Source organism: Diorhabda carinulata, chromosome X, assembly GCF_026250575.1.
Source record: "Diorhabda carinulata isolate Delta chromosome X, icDioCari1.1, whole genome shotgun sequence".
NCBI classification, from domain to species: Eukaryota; Metazoa; Arthropoda; class Insecta; order Coleoptera; family Chrysomelidae; genus Diorhabda; species Diorhabda carinulata.
Window position 1 is genome coordinate 43,582,297 of NC_079472.1, and position 25,587 is coordinate 43,607,883.

General features: G+C 31.6%; 2 protein-coding genes across 2 annotated transcripts in view; one reads left to right on the forward strand and one right to left on the reverse strand.

The window, feature by feature from the left end:
- The window catches only part of LOC130901654 (prolactin-releasing peptide receptor), a 404,435-nt gene that overhangs the window by 8,328 nt on the left and 370,520 nt on the right, over positions 1-25,587 (forward strand). The gene's annotated exons all lie outside the window — the stretch shown is intronic.
- On the reverse strand, positions 14,775-16,538 carry LOC130901655 (uncharacterized). The gene is made up of 7 exons (XM_057813177.1): positions 16,312-16,538; positions 15,977-16,216; positions 15,755-15,913; positions 15,517-15,639; positions 15,240-15,454; positions 15,021-15,183; positions 14,775-14,963 (listed from the first exon to the last, which is right to left on the reverse strand). The coding sequence occupies exons 1-7, from the start codon at positions 16,517-16,519 to the stop codon at positions 14,848-14,850; spliced, it is 1,224 nt and encodes a 407-aa protein (XP_057669160.1). The 5' UTR covers positions 16,520-16,538; the 3' UTR covers positions 14,775-14,847.

The following is a 25,587-nucleotide window of genomic DNA, read 5'->3' on the forward strand; positions in this document are numbered from 1 at the left end:
TTATCTATCCAGATTTTAGTTTTTCCAAAACAATTTGGACATTTACTGGACGGAATCTCGCAGAAATCTAATATAAATGTATTTTCATGAGAATTTTTCAAATCATCATCTTTTATTTCATAAGTTATAGTTCTATTAGTTTTCTTGTATGGACATTTGTTATTCAAGCACTTGTTTTTTTCCAAAATGCTACAAAGAAATGAAAGTTTGTTTTCATCATGTTTATTTCTGTTGATGTCTTCGTCGACACTTCTATCATTTCTACTTTCTTCGTTATTATTACTTTCTTTAGTACTCCCTTCATCTTCACTAAGACAGTCTTCTTGGTCATCAGTTTTAAAGAGTTGCCTGGCCATCCACCCAATTTCTCTTTGACATTTTATAATATTCAAGTTGGTCTTACTATTCATTTTCGACGGTTCTGGAGGTATTAAGTCACTGAGAACTTGTGCTCTTAATGTATATGATCGAGCGCTCAAATCATTGTCTAACAAGTCCAGAACAAATTTCAAAAATGGAATTTCTATGCTAGCAAACTGTGAAGTATAGTAATTATGAGTGTAATGACTACGAATATTTGCAAACAGGTAAATAATTATTTTGATTGCATAAGTTTTTCATAACTTCTGTTCCAGTTCTGTACATTTATATTTATATAAAAATTTATAAAGGTGAAATGAAAAGAGTTCTGGTGAGAATTTTAATTCTTTTCGTTTTTTTTATCTACATTTTGTAAAATTTACGATTCGATAATATTTAGAAAAAAAACATTTTTAAACTCAAGCTATCTTTTTAGAGTAAACAAAACGTTAATGCGTTAATTCAACGACTAGAGGGCCTATTTTCATACCGCCAAGGGGTTGTCGAGATCGAATCATGGGGGTGGTTTTCGGGACCCGGGACCCATGCCATCTTTCAGCAATTAATTAGCAATAAATTACCTCGAAGAGCGCGTGTCCGTAACTATTTTCGTCGCCGAGATAGCGTTTCCGGGCTGCCGTAGCTTAAGACCGCCGAGTGGTTGTTGAGTTCGAGTCTTGAGGGTGGTTTTCGGGATCCGGGACCCATGCCATCTTTCAGCAATAAATTACCCCGAAGAGCGCGCGTCCGTAACTATTTTCGTCGCCGAGATAGCGTTTTCGGGCTGCCGTAGCTCAAGACCGCCGAGGGGTTGTCGAGTTCGAGTCTTGGGGGTGGTTTTCGGGATCCGGGACCCATGCCATCTTTCAGCAATTAATTAGCAATAAATTATCGCGCTAAGCTCGTTTCGATAGCTTTCACCGTTGCCGAGATAATGCATATGGCTGCCGTAGCTTAATATTAAGGTAGGGGGGAGTCAAGTTTCTCGTGAACCGCTTGAGCGATAAAATCGCTTTTTTGGTAATAAATTAGCAATTAAATAGTAAAAAATTATGGTACCAGTCCGGGCGCTCCCCCCTAAAAAAGCTGCCGCAACTTAATATACGTACAAAATTGAAACCAAACGAAATAATTACCGGACACATAACCAGTAACACACCTTCCGATATAGAAATTGATCAACAAGTAGTTAATAATTATATACAAAATCATAAAGATAAAATGAAAATTTTATACTCGAATTTAAATAAAAAATTACAGGAGAATAAATCAAAAGTAATCTCTAAAGCAAATAAAAACCGTGAAGAATTACCAGATACAATACCCACTAAAGTGTATACATAGTGTATACATTTTTCTTCATATAAACATTGACATAAACTGTTCTCTGGGTGGAAAAAACAGTCCTCTGGGTGGCAAAACAGTCCTCTGTCGCATTTTTTTACAAAATTGCCTATAATTCGAAAAATAAGGGAAAATTACAATGGTTTCTTGTTTATATGTACTTATATTATAACTATCTATCGACTTAACATATAATATTTTTAATTTTCTAGAAAAATAGGGTTGGGACAACTGTCAATAGACAAGTTTCCAGTTAGTAGAGAAAGGCCCATGTACGTAATAAACAGGCACAAGGTAAAACCAAAAATATACAGGGTGTCCCAGAAATTGCACGCCAGGCTGACACGGGAGGTAGATCAGCTTTAGATCTATCAAATAAAAGCAACATGACCTCAGTAAAAGTCTATAAAATAATAATAAATAAAATAATAATCAATAAAATCTCTACTTTTTGCCTTATTTTTGTCTGTTATGGGCATAAAAAACCTCTAATTTATAATTCTATGAATATTATACCATTTTTAAAGAGCACTAAGTAGGCTAGTTTTTGAGAACATTTTCTGACTCAGTCTGGTACATTTTTTTTTTCACAGTCGCTAACCAAACTTTAGTTAAGGTTTTCGCTTTGAAACAAAAGGTAAGATTGAGTTGTTTTTTTTTTGTTAATGTCGTGCTACTTTTTATTAAAATGAATACTGGGTTGTCTCAACCAACTATTAGTGGTAGCCCAGAAAAAAAAGAATTATAAATTAGAGGTTTTTTATGCCCATAACAGACAAAAATAGGGCAAAAAGAGATTTTCTGAAAAAACCTAAAAGTGTTAATATCTCGAAAACTAAAAAACTTTTACTAAGGTCATGTTGCTTTTATTTGATAGATCTAAAGCTGATCTACCTCCCGTGTCAGCCTGGCGTGCAATTTCTGGGACACCCTGTATATAAAAGTGAAAAAATCAAAAGCAAAAATACCCGACTAAAAACAGCTAAAATCGCTACTAGACACAAAAATACTTCAGAAAATATTAATCTTTCAAACATAAAACGTCCTAAAAAGACTCCCTATAAATTTATTTTAGGTTCGTCACCGCCGAAACGCAACAGTCAATATAAAAGATGTTACCCATAACTTGGGAATACTTCCCATAAATCTTGGATATGCCAAGCTGCAGAAAGCCAGTCATACTTTTGTTCATTTTTATAATTTAAGTCCATTACTCGTAGAATAGAATAAGTTAAGTATACAATATAATCACGTTAAAAATAATATGTCTAATAATACATTTTTTCATTCTGAAACAGAAAATATTGTAAATATAATAGAGTACTCTAGGAATAGTATGGATAAAGTTTTATAACAATAATATTCATTCTACCTTAGATAGACCAAAGAGAGGGTTAATTAACGGTCTTGGGTCAATAGTAAAAATAATTACAGGAAACTTGGACTCTGAAGATGGAGAAAGAATTAATTCAATTATGGAACATTTAAAACAAAACCAAGAAAACTTGCAAAATCAAATAAGAATGCAATATTCTGTTAGTCACCAAATAATTGATAATTTTAATAAGACAATTCAGGACATTCAGTATAATGAAAAATTATTAAAAACAAAAATTCAAGACATTTTAGAAACGGTTGAAAATTCCTTGACCTTCTGTAAACTTAGAACGTTACATCCAAGTATTATAAAATCTCACGATTTATTTGTAGAGTTGCTAAAAGTACATTATTACTACCAAGCGGAATTACCCTTTGAATTAAAACATAAAAATATTTTAGAATTTGAAGCCGTCATAGACGTAGTTTGTAAAGTAGAAAATAATCAAATACAATATTTTTTATCGATACCCATTAACTATGATATTTTATTTAATCTTTTTTATATGTTACCTATACCTACAGAAATTGAATCAGAATACCTAATTCAAAATTTTTACTTAAATCAAATAATGTCATTAAACCTCTAAATGACATTTGTACTCGCGGCAATATTTTTCAATGTCCTAACCATTTGCAAGACAATAATAATTATGGATGCGAAGAAAACATATTGCTAGCAGGAAATTCTACATATTGTCAATATACAAAAAATTGAAATAATTAAGAATCACATTGAAATTATTCCGGAGATAAATCAATTTTTGGCAATATTTCCCGTAGAAGAAAAATTAATCATAAAATGTAAGCAAGAAACTGAAGTGAGAACTCTTAAAGGCATTTATTTAATAGAAAATTCATCATGTAAAATTATATTTAGGAACCAAGAGTTAATATTTCAACAAAAAACGTTTGGACAACCTTTTGTAATAAATGAATTAAATTTGAAATTAAATCAATTACACGTTTCTCCAATGAAGATTGATTTAAAAAGATTAAAATTAAAGGATATTCCAAATCAACTGGTAACGCCAATATTCACGGAAAACACTAATTTTCACATTCCCAGTATTTGGACTATTCTTCTTTATATAGCATTGATATTGGCCTTCTTGTGGATTTTGTATAAGAGGAAACATTCAGGAAGGACAAGTAAGAATCACCCGCAGACAACAGAAGATGGGATCCAGCTTCCAGGAGAAGCTTCCTTCTAAAGGGGGAGGTGTCACCTACGTCATTGCCCTTAGGTGGACAGTATATTGTGCTGATTAAGAACTTATTTTATTGTAAAATTGCTTAGTTTGTGTTTACCAAAAGATTATTTAATTCACGTTTGTAATAAAAAATATCAGTCTTGTAATTGAAGTTGTTGGTAGAATTTATGTTAGAAATAAAGTTAGTTTTTAAAAACACGGTTCCAGTAAATTAAAAGTTAAGATATATATATATATATATATATATATATATATATATATATATATATATATATATATATATATATATATATGTATATATATGGATAAGTGTTTATATGGGGACAATATAAGTTTAAACTGTATAACATATACGGTATAAACATATCCCGTATATACCTTTCCAGTGACCCCCAAATACACATTTACATACTAAAAATGTCAGGTCCTCAAACAAACTTATACGGTATAAATGTATAGGGTATAAAGTATAAACCTTCAATTGTCCCCAAAGACACAATTACATATGAAGAACAGCATCATCAGTACTGTAACAACTCCCTTTTGTTCACCTAACAATAAGTTGCATGTATCAGGCCCTATAATGTTGTTATAGTATTATCCAGTACTTCACCACCAAAGTAGGTCTCATGCGTCGTACTTTCTTAATTACTAGCATGACAGTCAATGAATCCTAACAAACTTTCTTGTGAGTCAATAGACATTTGTGATGCGTGGCAACATCTGTCGTTTCGTCAAAAATAACGCTATAGTATTTGCTTAGCATAATTCAACATAATATTTGTTAAAGTATTTCATTCCCGTAGGCGCCTTCAATTGATTCTTGACACTACTAATAAAATTTAAAATGAGTTTGTGCATTCTGATATTATTGGGTGTATGTGTATTTTAGGTTGAAACTGATTTTTCTTTCTCTTCTAAATTCCATAATCTTATGTGAAGGGGGTTGATTACCCCAATACCTACCAAATATCCAATGTTAGCTATAAATTTCAGTCTGTCAGCCATGAGTTAAACTGTATAAAAATTTACCAAAAACGTTGCTGAAATAGTTATTTTGTGAATCTGTTTCCGATGTCACAGAGTAAATTTTGTATAAATGTGAATTATTAAGAAATTACTTCTTGTAGCTTGTGTTTATAAGAGACTCTATTAGGTATATCATAATTTACAGTGATACAATTGATTTTTTTTTAGAAATTTTTAGTATCAAACAGTTGGTCATTGTATGTATATTTCATATTTTATAGTTAATTTTACGATGAGTCAAACCAAGACTTGAAATTTGAGATTCAAACTTCAAACACCTTACACATGTCACTTCAGTACAAAGATAATGAACACAAAATAGGTAATGATACTAATGTCACTTTATTATTATAAAAAATTTTTACTTTTTGTAGTGCTACAAAACGAGTTATTGTGACAGTAGGAACAGTGTTTCACAAAATAATCATTGTAACTTTGTTTTTAGTAATTTTTCATGTCATGCAGATAGATGGACTAGTTAACTTGAATTTTGACGGACTTTGGTGTTGGCAAAGATAAACTTAAATCGTATGACTTATTTAAGTCACAGTTTACAGCAATTGTTCACTCGTGGTCGGAACCTTTGATCTCTGTTCAAATTTTTCCATTGCGCAACATTACATTGATTCCCACACGCAGGGAGGTGGAGCCAACTGATACAACGATCGCATGATGTTTTGTAAACTTATTATAACAGCCAGTAAGTAATAAATGACAAATATTCTGCGTATTGGATTTGTTCCCCAGGAGAGAGAGAATTAAGAGTTTGTTCCTTATTCAAAATTATGAAATTTTAGAACCAGTTTCAAACCAGCCAAATATTTCGAAAATTTATTTTCATAAGATAGTAATCAATGCAAAAAATACTTTATCTTACTCAATAGAAATAGGGTTGCCATCCGTCCGGGTTTCCCCGGATTTGTCCTAGTTTAGAGGGCATCCGGGGAAGGTTTCATTTGTAGACTGGGTTTTTAAATAAAAAAATTTATGTGTCGTTTGTTCTACGAGTATTTCAATCGCAAACAAAGGCGTTACAGACCTAAATGAGCATTTAAATACGCTGAAACACAAAACAAACTTAAAAAATCAGTCAAGTACTTCGAATATTAAAACATATTTTGTGAGATCGACATCGGAAGACCTCCTTATTTCAGCAGCGGAAGGCGCTCTCGTCTATCATACAGTAAGTCATCATATGTCTTTTAATTCATTGGACTGCACTTGTGCTCTCAATCGCGAATTATTTTCGACGTCAGATACTGCAAAAAAGTTACATGCAATCGAACAAAAGCAACTGCGATCGCCTCCGGAGTGCTGAGCCCTTCGTCGGTTGAACAATTTAAGACTGATTTACAAGATGTACCATTCATAAGTGTGGCTACTGATGCTAGTAATCACGGAAGCACAAAATTATTCCCGCTGATTATACAATATTTTGATATAAAAAAAATGGAATCACTACTAAGGTGCTTGAAATTGAAACACTAAAAACGAGACATCTGACACTATTACCGAACTGATAATAACACAGCTTCGCCGGCATGATCACTTGTCTAAATGTATTGCTTTTGGTGGAGATAATTGCAATACAAACTTCGGTGGGATAGATAGATATGGAACAAATAATGTTTTCCACAAGCTGAAGGAAAATCTAAACCCAAACTTGGTTGGTGTGGGTTGCTCTGGACATATCATTAACAACGCAGTGCACCACGGATGTGATTTACTGGCAGTAGACATTGAATCCATCGTCTTAAAAATTTATAACTTTTTTTCCATTTACACAGTACGAACCGAAGCTCTTAAAGAATTCTGCGAAACCGCTGAGGTCGAATATAAACAGCTTCTGTATCATTCCAAAACGCGTTTCCTGTTTCCAGCTATCGAGCGAATTCTGAAGCTCTACCGTCCTTTACTTAATTATTTTGAAAGCATAGAAAGGCCACCTGTTTTAAATAAACAGTTTTTCGAAAATCCTCTCTCGGAAGCATACCTGTTCCTTATACACTCAATTATGCACATCATTCACACAAAAATACAGACATTAGAGAAAAAGGCGATAATTCAATTCTTGATACAAAAAGCATACTTTCTTCCGTAACAAAAAGTTTAGAAGACCGAATTAAGGAAAATTTTGTGCCGCTGAACGTTCAGAGTATTAAAGAAGATGAAAACAGGAAACAAGAGTTTAAAAAATGCACACATGACTTCTACAATGAAATTAAAAGATATATTGAAGAATGGATGAAACCTTTAAAACAATTTGAGAAATTTGATTGGATGTTTTTGCCGAAAATTAATAACAACACAGAGTGGACTCTTATTGAAGACACTGTCCTCTATTTAAAAGATAAAAATATAGACATTGACGACGCAAAATTAATTGACGAGTGGGTGAATTTAAAGGCTTTTTGCCAAAACATAACTGAACAAGATAAGCTTTTAAAATCCAATCAACTTTGGGTACAATTTTTTAAAACGCCAAATGCAAATTTATATTCGGAATTGCTGAAAATTGCGCAATATTTTTTTTGCATTCGGGCGCATAATGCCAACGTGGAGAGGGTATTCTCATTAATTACACAACAATGGACTAAAGAAAGAAATTTACTAAGCGTAGAAACAATTTCTTCAATAATTAAAATTAAATTCAATTTCCAAGAATACAGTTGCACTGATTTTTATAAATTACTTTTAAAAATGGAAGATATTCTAAAAGCTATCGGAAAAAATGATAAATACAAAAAAACTGAGAAGTAAAAAGGCAAGAGGCTGAGGAAAACGCTTTAATAGCTAGATAGACAAATTGTGTTGTGAGTGCAATAATTGCTTTTTATTTTTGTAGTTAAAGTTATGATTGTTTTCATTGACCAGGTAAAAACTATTTAAAATATGGTTGTTGATCAAAACTTTAAGTTGATGAAAATAATTATAGGGTTGATTATTTTTATTTAAAATTTTATTAATGTAACTTACATTGATAAACTTTAAAAATGTTCTGTTTATAGACTGCATTTGGTTTATATTCTGCTAGAATAGGTATATTTTGTTATATAAATGACTGCTGATAAAAAGTAAAACAGATAATAATTATAGAACTATATCTAAAAGAGTTACTTCAAAAATTGTAAGACTGAATACTAGAATGGTATAAGTAGGTACTTTTAAGATTTTAATTCATTAAATATATGTTTTTGTTTAATATTTTAATAAGGTTTTGTTTTCTTATTTCAAGAATTAAAAAAGCTGATTTATATTAACATTTTGTCAATTTGTAATATGATTCTGTTTTTTTAAAATAATGAATGAGTAAAAAAGGTGATTTATGACATTTTCAACTGTTTTTTTTTACATTGAATATGTTTAAAAGATGTTGACATGTCCGGCTTTCGGACTCTAAAATCCGGGGTTTTTACGCGTTTTGTCCTGTTTTCCAAAATTTAGAGATGGCAACCCTAAATAGAAATAGCAGGATTGGAGAACCAACATTTTTTAAATATATGTTTTAAGCTTAACACGTTTTAACCAAATTGAACTGATATTGTCACGTTTACATCGCTAAATATCCGTAAATGCGAAAAAAATTACTTCATTTACTACCAATGTTATATGAAAATTAGGACTGTGAAAATCGGAGATATCGACCACCAAATTGGATTGCCCACATAACATCAATTTTCCAACTATTCTCTTTTTTACTTGTTTTGCACAAGCTCAATCCAACTATTTATCCTTTGCTGTTTTTACTCATTTCATCATACCTAGGTTCTTTTGTAAATTTATACATGCCTATTGCACAATACCTAATAAGTACCATTTGTTTCTCTCTCCCCCAGGGGTAATTTACCATATTCTAATTCGTTATCAATTTTTCTCCAGAACCCTTCATATTATTTGGTTTATGTCTCAGATAAAAGCGTATTATACCGGATTGATGAGATCGGAATAAGATTGAAAGTAGTCGGCAGTTACACCTCTCTCCTTACGATTGTCAAACATCGAGATGTCTGTCTCGAAAGGTCGATCGACATCACGTTCTTCTTTGTGGATTGAATTCAATGTTCGGCGTGGTGTTAGTCAGGAAAGTAGTTGTCCACTTCGCAGAACGGTCAAATTCTTTCGAAAATATTTTTGAGACGGATTTATGAGAAAAATACAATTACTAAAAAATATAATACTCCTCACAGTTTTATAGTTTTAAAATTGAGAAATGAATCTTTTTGGATTATTGAAATTATTTTTTCTAATTTTGACATATAAAATGACACTTTATAAAACTCGTTGACTTTATGAAACGTCTTACGAAAAGTGAAATTTTCCCTAACTGGTGATGAAAAATAAATTTCGCCTCTAATTGCGAAAAGTACATAATAATTGTAAGACTAAATTACTTGAACTACCTCTTTATTGTCGTTAAATATTGTGTACTAATATAATATCAAGAAAGTTTTATAGAACAAATAATCACATTTGCTCTTCGACTTAAGGAATAATTGTAAATAATGCAGATTGAGCCGCTTCTTCAATGTCGCTCGGTACGTCGTTCTCTAAATCGGACATTGCAGTATTTATATATTCTTCTACTTCAAAAAATAGTGAATTATTTAGGATAAAAAACGATTTTTAATTTCTACTTCTTTTGACAATCAAAATCACGAAACATGACATTAAACTTGCTTTCATAGTAACAAATAAACGTCTCCAATTTTACTAGGCGACTTAAAAGGAAATACGATGGACGCTCGTAGGGACGTTTCAAGTACTTTAAATTTGAATACAAATAATCACATTCAATTAAAAATTAGAAAAAAATATTGTGTGAAACACGTTGGAAAACAGTATTTTTTGCCAAATTTTAGAAGTAAATGCAACTCGAAATTGAGTTGATGCGATAAGTTCTTTATAATATGACAAAACAAGAAATATTTAAAATTCTACCGATTACGAAGATGCCTGTCAATTGGTCATTTGGTGACATTCACTCACTTAAACCGCTGTAAAATCGATCTATATCTATCCATATATATGTTTCTAATATATTTATTCTTGATATACCTACCTATTTAAAAATGAAAAATGAATAACTGGAATTCGAACGTTACAGATAAAAACGCGGTCTAAGCGACAACAAAGCTCTCCGATATCAACAAAAACAATACATAAACAGAGAGGAGTTTTTTTATTCGCATTCTTTCATATTTGTCTAGTAGAATGTAAAACAATCGCCAAGTAGGAAATATCCCACCAGAAGTTTTATAATTTTGGACAAAATCGTCTTTAAAATATACAGAAAAAGTGTGGAGAGATATTTGCCTATTTGCGTTAGGTATTCTTAAATAAAAAATTGTATGTGCTTATAAAAAACGCATATTTCCAACTAACTTTGAAATATGTCTCGTACAAGGGATTATGATAGTTTTGCTTGATAAATAAACTATTATTAGCAATATGTCCGTAAACTTTACACAGTGATTTTACAATACAAACCCATAAATTTATGTTACGGTGATTTTGCTCAGCTTACAGAGTGATAAAGGGAAAAAAATAAAAATCATATATTAAATTATGTAGGTACCTATATAAAATTTGTTTTGTGTTTTTGTTTAGCAATTTAGTGAATACGTGAATAGATAAGGAATTGATTCTCATTTCAAACATAGGCATTGACAATCGTATATGTCGATAAAATTTTTCCATATCTATATGCTACTGCATACAGCGTACAGGCTCTTTCATACATGAATGATGATAAATTTTGCATACCTATGTGATTTGTAAAATACTCAAAATATTTTTGTAAGCCTTATGAGGAGTTGCTAAATCGGCTGCTAGCAAAGAATATAGAAACACTAGAACAATTGTTTTTCTAATCGTGGAAGTCGTTCAGGATTTGTAAAAACCTTGTACTAAACAACTAAAAAAATATTTGACATAATGTTCACAGTTTCTTCTTTAAAAATAAAATCCCAACTTTGGATAGAATTTTGACTGAAATAAAGTAATGCTAAAATTTTCCACTAATGTCTTGTATTTATTGCATAACGTTTCATGGGTTAATAAATAATAGAGACAATATAAGTAATAGTTCAAATATTCTATAAACTTTTTATTTGTTACAAATAATGTTTGATGAAAAATTATGCAAATACCTCAATGACTTAACTATTTTCATACGAAATCGAATTACTGTTTTCAGTATTAAGGTTAACGAAAAACTAGGCCGTTTTTCATACCATTTCGAAATTTTCTGTCTGATATAGGTAGTAGACACCTGATCTTGTTAATAATGAAAAAGAAATATACGGAAGAAGAGATGACAAATCATCAATCTTCTGTTTATTTCTTTCTAGAACAAAAAATTCCTATTTGTATTCTTAAATCAAACAAGTTATATTGTTAATTTGAAACAAATTTTGTTTCAACTGATAATATTGATATAGTTACTAGATTGGGAGCAATAACATAAAATACTAGTAATACTAAATTTTAGTCTGGATGAACAAAAAATCATAAATTACAGACTCAATAATATGCTCGAACTAAATAATAATTAAGCTAATAGACACATCGTAACCGAGAGGACCTATGCATAGGTATTGTTGAAACGGAAGAGACAATACAACGAAATGTGAAATTAAATCTGTAAATAATTGCAAATTCGACGACTACTTTTGTAAGGTTTAACAGTTGACAAATTTGCTTACACATGAATAATTGAAGTTTTAATTTATCAAAATATCAGTTGAAGTGTTTTAAATTGAGACCTTCAAGTATGATGAATGAATTAACAGTACAAGTACAAGAACATGTTCGATTTGAAAATACAAATATCTTTATGTTCTAGAAATATATCACCAAAATATCTTTGTGACAATTGAAAAAATTCTTTTACAAAATAAAATGGTCTTTCTATCGGTCTTCATACATCAAAAGGTGTCTATACAAAAAACAATATATATGCGAAATATACGCCAGTTCCTTTAGGAGATTAGGCGGCGTTGCACGATCATGCATAAAAGGAATCTATATCATTACACTACTTTATTTAAGAACTAAATAAATACTTTAAACGAGTAAAATAGTGATACTGGTCTTTGGTGTGTTCTAAAAATGATGGTAATTAGTATATTGGAAATATTTATTTTTCGAATAGGTTTTATCATTACCCAAGCAGCACAGTGTCGTTACTATGACGTCAATTATAGGCCATTGGCGACCAATGGGGACGTCTAAAATGACGTGATTATGACGGGTTAATGTCACATCCTACAGACGTCAACTAATGACGTACCTAGTCCGGCTGGTGAGACGTCAAAATGACGTACTTACTTTTGACAAATGACGTATAAGTAGGATCAAAAATATAAAAAAATGCGTCCAAATTAATACCAGTTTATTACAAAATCTTACAAAACTACATACTACTAAACTTATAGAACATAAAAGTTGAAATAAGGAATTACTAATGATGCAATAATGAAAATGACAACCATTCCTGCTTGAAAGGAAAAACAATACATTTCGAAAAAACTTTGTGGCAGTGCAATAACTCGATATACTCTGATAAATTTTGGATGCGATAAACATAGAATTCTTTTGAGTCGACAGGGTATTTGTAAAATGAACGGTAATCCTGAAACCTCCTACCTAATATAAAAACTGCTCCATTATTATCCACTACTATATTTTCTATTTTGAAAACCAGTCCTTCTAAGGTAAAACAAAAACAATTTGCTTTTGAATATGATGCAATAGAAAAAATAAAATCTTTATAATGAAGCTTTTTATACTGCTTGCAAGAGAAATTTGGCGTTGGTCCTAAGAAATGGGACAATTCACATTTACAGAAGTGTTCATCATCAGGTGAAGTAGAGTCATGTTTTTCGTACACTGTCATTTCAATTTCTTTTAAGCGTCTATTAATCTGTTGTAACGGTTTATTCGGAGACTGAACTAACGATTTTAAATGGTGGAGATAATTTTCAAATGGAAATGCTGACGAATTGTCTAGTGGCCCGAAATTTTCAACGTCATCTGCCAAATGTAATAAGGAATGTACATTGTAAACTAAGAACTCTAATCCGTAGATCTTTTCACTGTGCGTTACGAATAAATGCAAAAGTTGGCGCGCAAATGGAACTCCGAATTTTTCAATATGGCGTTTAGAAATAAGTATCATAATTGAACAATGAAATAGCAAAAAATGCTCATATATTGCCAAATCGACATTCCCATACAAAGCAACTGGCCCAATATACAGTAAAAATGTTCGAAATTCCGTTGCTTTCCAATCTGCCAACTGAGACAAACTGCGCCCTTTCCGATTGAATTCTACTGGAATACATTTACTGAGAAAAACAATTTTTTCAGATACATTTTGAAATGCAGTAGAGCTCATTTTGGCTCGGCTTGCGCGTCCTGTCCAAATACGCAAAAGTTTTTTCATTACACCTAGACAAACTAGGTGCATATAGTCTAAAGAAAAGACATAGATCAAATCTATAGGAAGAGCTATTAGAGGAGATTCTCCATGATGATGAGATACATCAATTTTAGTCCGAAAAGATTCGTTGTCTCTCTTGTTAAAAGGTAAATTTTTGAAAATGACACGTCCCAGTTGTTCTCCAGAGTTGTCGCACCTTTCACAGGAACTATACCCTGAATGGGTCTTCACACATTTCAGATATGCGCGCCCAGGAGCATCGCAAACAAAGCTGTGAACTTTTACTTCATGGATATTATTATTAATTTCAATGCCCGTGGTAAGTAAGTTCGATAACTCAATTAAAAAATCTTCTAAAAACGCTGACAATAAATTTGGTTTGCCACTTCCTAAAAAAGAACCAACAACAAACAGCTCACTCTAAAAATTTTTTACAAGTGCTAAAATGGGCCAGAGATCATGTTTCTGACCATTTCTATAAATGGGCAGTCCATCTACATTAAATGAAATGTTGATAATGCTGTACTGAGAAATATTAGGCACTGACAATAACTTTAATTTTAAAGCGTTAACAAGTCCAAAATGACAATATTCGCCATTTAACAACGATTTTGTTTTCGTTTCTCTGGGCGTTTTCAGCAGCGTTCGACTGTCTAACGGTAACTCATTATGGTATGGATGCAAGATATGCAAGAGATGAGTAACTACTGTACGTCGAACGTACTTTGAAGTTGCCCAGTTTGACAATTTCGAATGCAAATCGCTAGGCGGCGGTTCATTAGAAAATAAATCGTTAGGGGGCACGTTACTGGAATAGGAAGTCAAATGGTTGTATAACGTCGCATCATTGAAGAGCAAATTTTCATTAGGCGAGTTTACATTAAAATCTAAATCTCTTGAGGAACAGGTGTCATTTTCACTTTCACACATTGAATCAGCAAAAAAAAAACGGAATTTGATGATTCATTGGAATCATTATTAACTATTAAAGATGTATTATAACAATTCTGACTCACAGGTGCTAAATTTCCTTCTGCCACCCTTCTGTAGAGTTGTCTTTGACTAACAACACTTTTTTTCTTACGGATTGCCATGCTGCTGCTTTTTCAATTTCTCTGGTGCATGTTTCAACCACACCTTGATGGTATCTTCTATTTCTTTCTGACTGACTAGAGGGGAGCTTTTTCTTACAGCACCTAAAAATGTTGTTTCAGATTAATAATAAGTATGCATCTACAAGTGAAAACACTTACCAATAATCACATCCTTTACGTTTAAGTTTTTAAAAGCCTTTTTCTCACCTCGTTTGCCACAAAAATTCCAATTAGTTGCAAGAGAATAAGTGAACAAAAAATTTAAAATGCGGTTTGTATGTCCAGTAAAATCTCTCCCTCCAAAAGTCGATAGATATGCCGACTGGAATCACATAATTTAAATTGTAAAATACATATTAAGTGGTACAGAACACCCACCAAAGCCAGGCAATTATTTTTTTCACTCAGGTATGTTTCCAATTTGGTAATATCCTCTTGAGAATTCAAAGGAAACTGTACGCCTATATCATCTGGTAAATCTGTATTACTGGCGTGATTGCCACTGCGATCTTGTTTTCGGATCCACTGCAAAATTTGATTGTTCTGTTCTCTAATGGTCTTCAATAAAGTGATTACATCATCTTGAGTGTTTGCTGGCATGGACAAAATATACCTTAGTACCAAAACAGTTTTTACATTATTTTTTGGTTTTTACCTCCATTACTTTCCACTACAGCTCTGATGTTGCTCTGTACATCAGTTGCTTTACTAGTTGACGGATTATATGGTGACGAGTTCGAAACAGCAGCCTGGCAAAATGACTGATTTGACGCAGAACCTGTAAAATAGAGAATTAACAAATTCTCCTAGGAAATAATGGACATAAATAATAACTCACAGTTTAAAGTATACATTTTAAACAATTCATGCAAATGGACAATTATATTTTTTACCTCTAATAATTTGTCCTGAAGATTTAGTCAATTGAGTATCTTTTGCTGAATGTTGAGGTGGCAAATAATAAAGTTGATTTGTAGAATCACTATCCTCAAACGACCTTTGCGATTGTCCAGCTGAAGCTAATGGAAAAGTTTGAATTGGGCCAGAATAATCTAAAACAGTAGACAGTTAATAATTTATATGTGCCAGATATCTTTAAGTATAAATCTCATTACCAGATAATATGTTTGTAATAGACTTCCGTATTATTGGTTTTGGTCTAGGTAGGGGTTTCTTGTTTTTTGGAAAATCATCTTCTGATGATGACAGCACTTCTTCCTGCTCATCATCAGTGGAAAATTTCTTTGGACGTATTTTCCTTCGAGGTGAAATAATTGCTGATTCCTCAGCATCTGTAGTTAAATCTGAGGTAATTTCAGCCTTTTTAATTTTTTTCTCCGCAATCTTATAGTCGTCTAAAAACAAGTAATAAATACGAGTTTTTTGAAAAAAATCACAGATATTTAATAGAAAATGATAAAGCAGTTTAGGTTTAGGCAGCAAAACTAACCAGTCTGGAAAAAAATTCGCTTAATTTGGTGAAGTTTCCAGCTGTTATCCTGGGGAGGCTCTTGTCCAGATTTTAATAATTTTATAAAATTTCCGGTTGTCTGTTTTGGCGGCCAAAAGACTTCTCGTTTAAGCGGTGTTAACCAGGCAGAGTGAACAAGAGAAATTCCACCATTGTTCTGGAATTCAACGCCAACGTAACAATTCATCTAAATAATAAAGACAGTTCCCAACACCAAAATTGTAATAAAATAATGCAGATTTATACTCACTTTGAAAAATTTGTTGCCACGGCCGAAATTAACAAGAATCACCCCGGAAATGCTAGAGTTACTGGATTTCCGTGAAATTGCCGCCAAACAACTTTTTGCTGCCGTCCACCATTACGCGCACACGCGTTCACACCAGCAGTCCAGCACGCATGCGCCTGCACGTCTCGTATCGTATCGTATCGTGGCATTTCGATTAAAAACGCGCCAAAATTAAATCTTGGTCGACAGCCTCGACAGGAATCGATGCTAAAAATAATTGTTTCCTACTAATAAAATAGTTAAATAATTGTTAATTACAACATTCTCACTTCATCTTTAAATTCAAATTGCATTTCCACTTAAAACGTCAGTTTAGTATTTTCATTGCTAATTAATGAATTTATATTTATATCCAAATTTTAGGTAAACAACAATTTAAAATGTACAATTTTTTATAAAGCACGTATAGGGCTTAGTTTTTGTAATAAACTTTCGTTCTAATTTTTTTTATAGTTGATTAAAAAGCACTTAAAACGACCGAAAACAAACGTACGAAAGACGTCTCTAGACGACGTCAAAATGACATCTGAAATGTCACGTCATATGGACGTCGCTTATTGGTCTACGACGTCGCCGACTAATAATGTCCAATAATTGACGTCATTATAACGACACTGTGCTGCTTGGGTATGGGTAATTGATGAATTGATTTCAGTTTTAATTCTGCTCTCTGTCACTGTACAAATTTTATCTATATCCGTTAAAGGCCATTTCGAAGTACGGAAAGTGAAATGTTATAATATATAATAAAACGCTTTGGTCTATAGCCGTAATTGTTCTATTTTTATCTATCCTTCCTCTTCATTTTCAATCTACATGTTGAAAGTGTATGTTCCCATACAATAATCCTTTTTATGATAACATTAATCGTTCGTCATTTGATTTTAACGTAAAACAATAATCGTCCCACTCTCAACGGAAAATTCGAAGGTTACACAGCATTACCAATGTGTTAGAGACACAGTGAAATAGACAATCTAAAGTCAGCGTAGATTATTACAGTTAAAATAAGGATACTAGACTATACACCGAATGTACATTTGTTTATTTCTAACACATTGTCGCTTACGGACCGTGTGTTACGACGAAATATTCCTAACACTGTATATTCTATAACATCACATAAATACATACAATTCAAAATATTTGAATGGTTTTCATGGAATTCTTTGATTTGCATGGTAAATAAGGCTTAAACTGTTCAAAAGACTTTGTTGATTGTAATAATTTTTGTCCATGTATAGAACAACAACAATATTATGAAACCAAAACAAAAATTATTGTCTTGAGTTGCCTTCCTTGTGCACAGCTGTTATGTGAAACGGGAGTGACTAGTGACTCGTCCAAAATCCAGCCGACAAACAATAACTTAATTCTAAACATAAACTAGATTATTCAGGTACTTATTTAAAATTATTATATATTGGATGTCATATTAAACATTAGTCAAGTAATACCGAACGGGTTAATATCAATTGTACGATTTTTAAAGTTAAAATAATTTTCCTTCGTTAGACTGTTTTCCGTTAAAGTCGATGAAGTTTAAGCTTCTTGAAAACTTTCATTATGATTATCTGACTTTGAAGTAGACGGTTGGGGATCTGTTGGTATGTTTGGTCAATGGTTACTTATCTTAACTTGGGATCGGTGAGTGGACATGTCCAAATAAACTCACTCGTTCTGTCAGTACTCCCGATACAGTTCTGCAATTAATTTTCAAAAAAAGAAATAATTCAAATTTTATTTAGAAAATTTCATTTTCATATGAACTAAAAGTAACAAAATAAATAAGGTACCTACCTTTTTCGACAAATATATGAACAATAATACCTCACATACCCACCTTGGCGCATATGATTAATCTTATTCTGTCAAGTTACTAAACCTATTTTTATGATGGTACGTTGTGCTTATTGGTTATATTTGGAAAATTCTTAATAAAAATCGATCTCATACACCATGAGTACCAAAAACGTCTCGTCTGGTGCTTAAGGTAAACACTGAATAAATTCTCTGCTAAAAATATTGGACTTTTTTTAGACAATACCATCAGTTCTCTTTTCAAGCAAACGGGTAACGAAATAAACGGATAGAAGTCTTAACGGAATTATTTGAATGACGAGTATTAAACTCACAGCCTTTATAGAGGTTTTCGTCACAAAATATACTATAAGTTTTCTCATTCATAATTGCACTACTTTTGGAGCAGCATTTCTTGAAATATAGGTGCTAGGAATATTTCATGGTGACATAGGATTCTACACACAGTCCATAAGCGACAATGTGTTAGAAAGAAACAAGTATAAATTCAGTGCATTACTTTTTTCCTAAAACATGATATCATAACAGAGCAAAGGTAGGTACAAATATCCAATTCTAACATCTCTATGTATTATAAATATCTCTGTAATTACAACCCCTGTAACTTACGTTCCTAATAAAATAAATTGGTCTAAAGACGGAGAATGTCACAAGAAAGAACATAAATCTAATTATTTGCTAAAACTGAAAATTTTGATACGTAGCTATAAAGTACAATTTGGGGTTCAAATTTTTGGCCAAAGTTCAAGAACTGATGAGAGTGAACGGGTTTTGTTATTAGACAAATAACAAAAATCGTCTGACTATCTTAGCCACTTTCCTAAGTTTTAATAGAAAAATCATAATCGTCCAAATGATTGGGTCTCTATAAGAATAGTTGCTAACGCGAATCATCCTTAAATTTGCTGGATTTAATGCTAAATAAACAATGGTTCTCTTATTCGATTCAGTCCTCGAATTGCTATATGCTGTCCCCGAATTGCTCAGTGTGGTCCCCATTTTGCTCAATAATAACCTCAAACACCAAATTTGATGGTCCCCAAACTGCCCAAGTCCTCAAAACAACAGTTAGGCATATAAAAACTTTGGGCACAGTCCTCAAACAATCACTTACGGAAATATTTTGTCCCCAAACTAACACTTTGGCATACATATATATAGCAAAAGTGTATAAATTTATGGAATAGAAAAGTTAAAAATGACGTTTGAAAATGATGATACAATGTTTATGTCAATGTCAGATCTATTATAAAAAATTCGTTTAAAAAGATATGGAGGATACGGAATTCCATAAAAAAGTTTGTAAAGTATTTTAATTGGATTAGAAATTTTGAGGACTCTATTTTCATCTGCTTGAATGAATTAATTTTAGTATCAGATAAGAATGATAATTGATATATCTTTCAGAACTCTTTTCCTATACCAGTCAATTGAAATTTTATTATCTTCTTTTCTTATAAATTTAGTTCAAGAAAAGGTAATGATTTTCCTGTATTCCTTTTTCTATAGTAAATTGTTTATAGGGATCGAAACTATTAAAGTGAAATAATAAATTATCAGTTTTATTATATGGAAAGGATAAAATTTTATCTTCTACATACTTTTTAATGAAGAATAATTTGAAGGGTAGAACAGATATTACAAAGTCCAATCTATTACTGCTAATATAGGGGATATCGAAGGCCCCATTGGTAATTTGGTAATTTTTATTATTATAAGAGAAATATGAATTGCTAAAAATGAATGTTATTAATTCTAATAAAGTTCCTTTATAAAATTTGCAATTTTTACTTAAATCGCTCCATTTTTATTGTAGAGCATTAAGGAATATATTCAAGTGTACATTACTAAATAGGGATATTACATCCAATCCTAACATTACATTATTCGGTAGTAATATATTATCAAAAGTTTCTTTGATCTTAAAGAAGTATTTTATGTAATAATCATTGTGATAATCATAAGATTTAGTCAACATGAGTGTTAATTGATCCTACAATGGGTCTAGCTTATAGAGTATGTTTATGGATTTTTGGTAAACAATAGAATATAGCAGAAATACCGTTATAGTTTGTTTATTTCTTCTGGGTCTCCTTGTCAATTCGTTTTTTGTTAAAAACTTTTTTTATTAATTTATTAGTTCCTTGTATAATGTATTATTGTAGATTAGTTATTTGGATAAATGTAAATACTGTTTATTCATAATGATTGTGACATTACCTTTGTCAGATGGTATGACTATAGAATTTGGATTTTCTTCAAAAAAATTCTATTTTATCTAACAGATCTATAAAAACAGAAGATTGTTTGGATTCATGAATATGGTTAGTTAAAATATTGGTTGCTTTGGCTATAACGTCATGGCTTGTTCATTTTGTATGAAAGAGGATATGTAATCAATATTGCTAACATAGTTTTAATTGGAATATCTTCTGTAATTATAGGTTCAATACTGAATTTAGACTCTAACGATAGAAACTGTAAAATATCTCTGTATTTAAAATTTTTTTAATCCAATCTTGGGTTTCAAGAACTGAATTGATTTTTTTGATGATAAGAGTGTAGGTTTATTCTTTTGTTCGTTCTCAATTTTATGAAATAATTTTTCATAAATAACCTGTTCTCTAGTAAAAAAATTTTTAAAGTGAATTCTTTTGGGTGAAATATTTGGATTTTTAATTGTTTGGAACAGATTAGATTATAAAATTAGTTTCTTATAGATACAAACAATATCTGAATAATGGAAATAAATATCACTAACATAAAAATTGAAATATATAGAGATCAACATGGGACCAGTGGTAATCTATTTAGCTAATATAGCGAATCTTGCAAAATGATGAGAAAAACAGATTTGGAATGTTCGACCGTTTTGAAAAAATTATAGTCAAGTCAAAACTGGAGAGTGAGAAATGAGTATATTGATATATGATGAAATTACTAAGGAAAACAAATGGAGAAGTTATAATTAAATTCAAGAACTAAATGAAATAACACCCGTTGTAGAAATAGCAAGGAGAACAACAAAAACAAAGAAACACTTGGTGAATACAGATTCAATAGTATGAATACTAGGTAGAAGAAAAGGAAAGTGGAAAACAGATAGGAAGATATAATGGAATGATTCTTTATGACTTGAGTTTGAGAGTAGATTGACATACAAGATCGTTAGGAATAATTGAATCAGCAATATTTATGATAGAAATCATAATCGTCCATATAAACAAAAAACAGTAGGAGAAAGGGAGAAATTGACAAGCATTTGAATTATTTTTCCTAATAAAAAAGGAAGAGCATAACAAGACTTTTCTCTAGTTTTCTATACTACGGTTAAAGAACAAGATCCTGATCCAAAACTAATGGAATTCTTTTATCTATGGCTAATTTTTTGAATATTTATTTTTATATCAGTAGTAAATTTCTTTCTTTTTTTTACTTCTATTCTCATAAAGTTAAAATTCACTTCTGCTAGCCATAGATAGAATTATTCTGAAACTTTTCAAATGGAGTGATTGTTATCTACATATATTTTCCTTATTTTTTCAAGTTTTTTCCATCCCTCCTTTAGTTGCATTGCGCTCTGTTATTCCTATGCTTATTTTGTATGGTAATTCTCGTCAATTTCTTAGTTTTTTTATATATTTATAATTGATTCATTCTACGGAAAGTATATCTAAACCATCGTATTTTATTTTTACTTGTACATTCTAGGTCACATTTTTTGTGGAAAATTTAAGCTTAAACAATTAGTACATGTCAAATTAACTGAATATGTATTTAGTTCAATTAAATTATATTTTTTTATCCAAACATCACAGGATCTCCTCTATTTCTTAGCTTACAATAATATCCGACACAATAATGTAGCGTATCAAATTTTCATTCATTGAGCAGATGTATCGGTAGTATTTTCAAAAAGTACTCACTCAAATTTCTAAGCAACATGTTCAAATGATGTATGAAGATAAACTATTTGGATAAATTGACATTGCTTGTGTTCATACGCCGAAATTAGGAAAAGTTTCCATCTCATTTTCGATTTTTAGAAATTCCTCAATATTTGCGCGCAATCCTCATGTCGACAAAAAATTATAGCTTTGGACTTTCATCTATGTCTGCCCAATTCTTCTCCCCAAATTTTCTTTATTAAAACTTGATTTCTGGGGGTTATAAATATATTTCAGAAACATTTTTTTAAATGCATTGTCTAGTTCCTTTAAAGGTTGAATATGACTTTAATAAAAAATATATACGCGATATAATCCAGCAACTGCTAAGAGGTTCAAGATGAGTTTACAAAATATTTATGGAAATAGAGAGGTATTAAAAAGTATATAATAACCTCATGCAAATAAATTTGAACTAGATTTACTAGTTTTCAAATGAAGTAGTAGAAATTAACATATTTAAATAACCCAATTCACACTATTTTATATTTATAATTTTTCTAAAAGCATGAATTCCTCGTTCCATACATTAACTTCCAACTGATAATTTGAAAAAGGATGAAAACAGATTGCTGGCACCTGTTACAGTAATCTGACAGAAACATACGGTACCCGTGAGCGCAAATAGTTTAAAGTCGACTAGAAGGGGTCAAAATAAGGCTCTAATATATTTGTTTTCATATCGACAAGGAGTGTTAACACACAGTTAAAAGGTTTCTATCAGTCACTATATCAAGGAAAAATAATATGACACATTACTAATTCCATCTTTTGTTCTCGTTATTTTCTTATCATCTTAATATATGAAAATTCAGTGACCGTGTGTATGTTCCGAATGAATTCAAAAGCGAGTCAACTGATATTCATGAAAGTTGGCATATATATGTAATTTGGTCCAACTTAAATGATAGGATAATTATTATTCAAATTAATGGTCTCAATAATTAATAATCAATAATAAACTGATAATTAACGTTGATTGTTGTTATTAATCGTAGTTTCCATAAGTCTGGAACAGCTGGTACCTTAAGCGAATTTCTTTACAGAGGACTGTAAAATTTTGTCTTTTGCGCCACACTTTAATGTGATATATTTTCTTAGACTACACACTATACATGTCTTATTTTGCCTATACCACTTAACGTCGCTTTTTTCAAATCATTCTTTATTATGTCTTCGTTGCGTACATTACTTCGAATATTCTTTTTTTACTTCTAACTTACAGTTATTCAGAGAACAGCGAAATTCATTCACATTAAAAATTCAATTACTATTTTTAGTAAAATGTCACCCAAAAAATCCAACCTTAATGCCCATAGCGAGAAGACTCGAAAGTGCATGAGAACAACGTGATAATCGTCGACAAGAAAATGCATTGAGAACCAGGGTGCCACGTCAACAACACATAGATTCATATAGAGAATAAAACCAGACATCAATTACTCGGCTAATTCCAAAGTTACTATTGATGCGATGGACAAAATATGCAATTATTGTCAAGCGTTAAAATTTCGCAAAGAAACACCCGGCATGTGTAGCGCATCAGGAAAAGTTGTATTATCACCACTCCCTACTCCACCTGAACCTATGAAATCCCTTCTTTCTGGTATTTCGAATAGATTAGAATTATTTTTACCGTAATACATGAAAATGTAATTCTTGCTTCCAAATTTCGTCGTTTGGAGCATCCAAAGTTTGTAATTTGTAATCTAATGGTCGTAATTTTGAGAAAACATTCTAAATTTAAGGCCAGGTATATCATAAAATTGGATCATTGATTCCAATGTCAAATGAAGAACTAAAATTTCTTCAGATCTATTTTATGGGCAATTGTGAAGAACGTGTAACAACTCGCTGCCAGTATAATTTCATTGAACAAGCAGAAGAGAGGGCAATTGTATTCTCATTAGAATTATTTCAAATCAAGTCACTCAGCCACAGCAACGCGTGGCCGGGTCTGCTAATAATATATAAGTTTCGTAGTGCGATCACCAGTTTTCGGTGGATCTTTCTCCGTTGAATAATTTCTCTCTTATTTTTCCAATTTTAAGAGCACATTCTATTACAATGGTACGTAGCTATTACCACCTTTACTCCTGAGCTGAATTCGTACTTTACTATTTTGTCTACTAGTCCATCGATTTCATCCATGAACTAATCTAGGTTCAATTGGTGGTTTAGGATCCTAGAAATTTCTTCACAAGATTTGGTTAACATCATACAATTGAATCAATTGGTATAGTCATACTTATGAGGTTGGTCCCAAAAGTACCTGGCCCAGTGAAGAAAATACAAAAATTTTGGAAAAAAATATATTTATTCTCAACCTAATCTCCTTTTAGCTTCATATTTCTTTCCCAGCGATGTTTAATAAGTTCGATTCCCATTTCATAGTAAGAATCTTCAAGCTCCTCAAAATAGTAATTAACTACCGACATCACCTCTTTATTGTTCGAAAATTTTTGACAACCGAGTCATTTTTAAGAGTCTGGGACCAGATAAGAAGCCTAGGAGGCTCAATCTCCTGAAAAGGCTACATGAGGTAATAATTCATACTTTAATTTATTAATTTTGTCAATTGCAATAACGGATGCCTGAGATGGAGCATTGTCTCGATGAAACAACACTTTCTTCTTATCCAAATCCGGCCAGTTTTGATTGATTTCTTCGCTCAATCTCTCCATAACAGTCGCCGTTGATAGTTTTTCTTTTTTCAAAATAGTCATTGAGAATTATCCGTGCATACTAAATAACTGACGCCATGACCTTGCCTGAATGGTCTTTGTTTTCTTTGGAGCCGGCTCTCCCTTGTCAGTCCATTGTTTTGATTGTTTTTTTGCTTCAGTTGTGAAGTGATGGACAATTGTTTCTTCCATGGTTACGGAACGGCGCAAAAATTCGGAATTATTTCTGTGAAATATGGCCAAAAACTGGATGGAAACATCTTCACGACGCTGTTTTTGTTTCATTGTGAGCAAACGCGGCACCCATTTTGTACACAGCTTTCTCTTGTCCAAATTTTCAATTGATTTGCTATGTACCACACTTATTGAAATGCTTACTATGTCGACGATAATCCAGTATCCAAGTATCCAGATTTGTGATTTTTCTTCAACAATGCTGCAGTCGTTATATCATTTGATCGACCACTGCGATGCTGGTCTTAGCAGGTCGTACGGCCTCGTTTAAACTCTGCTA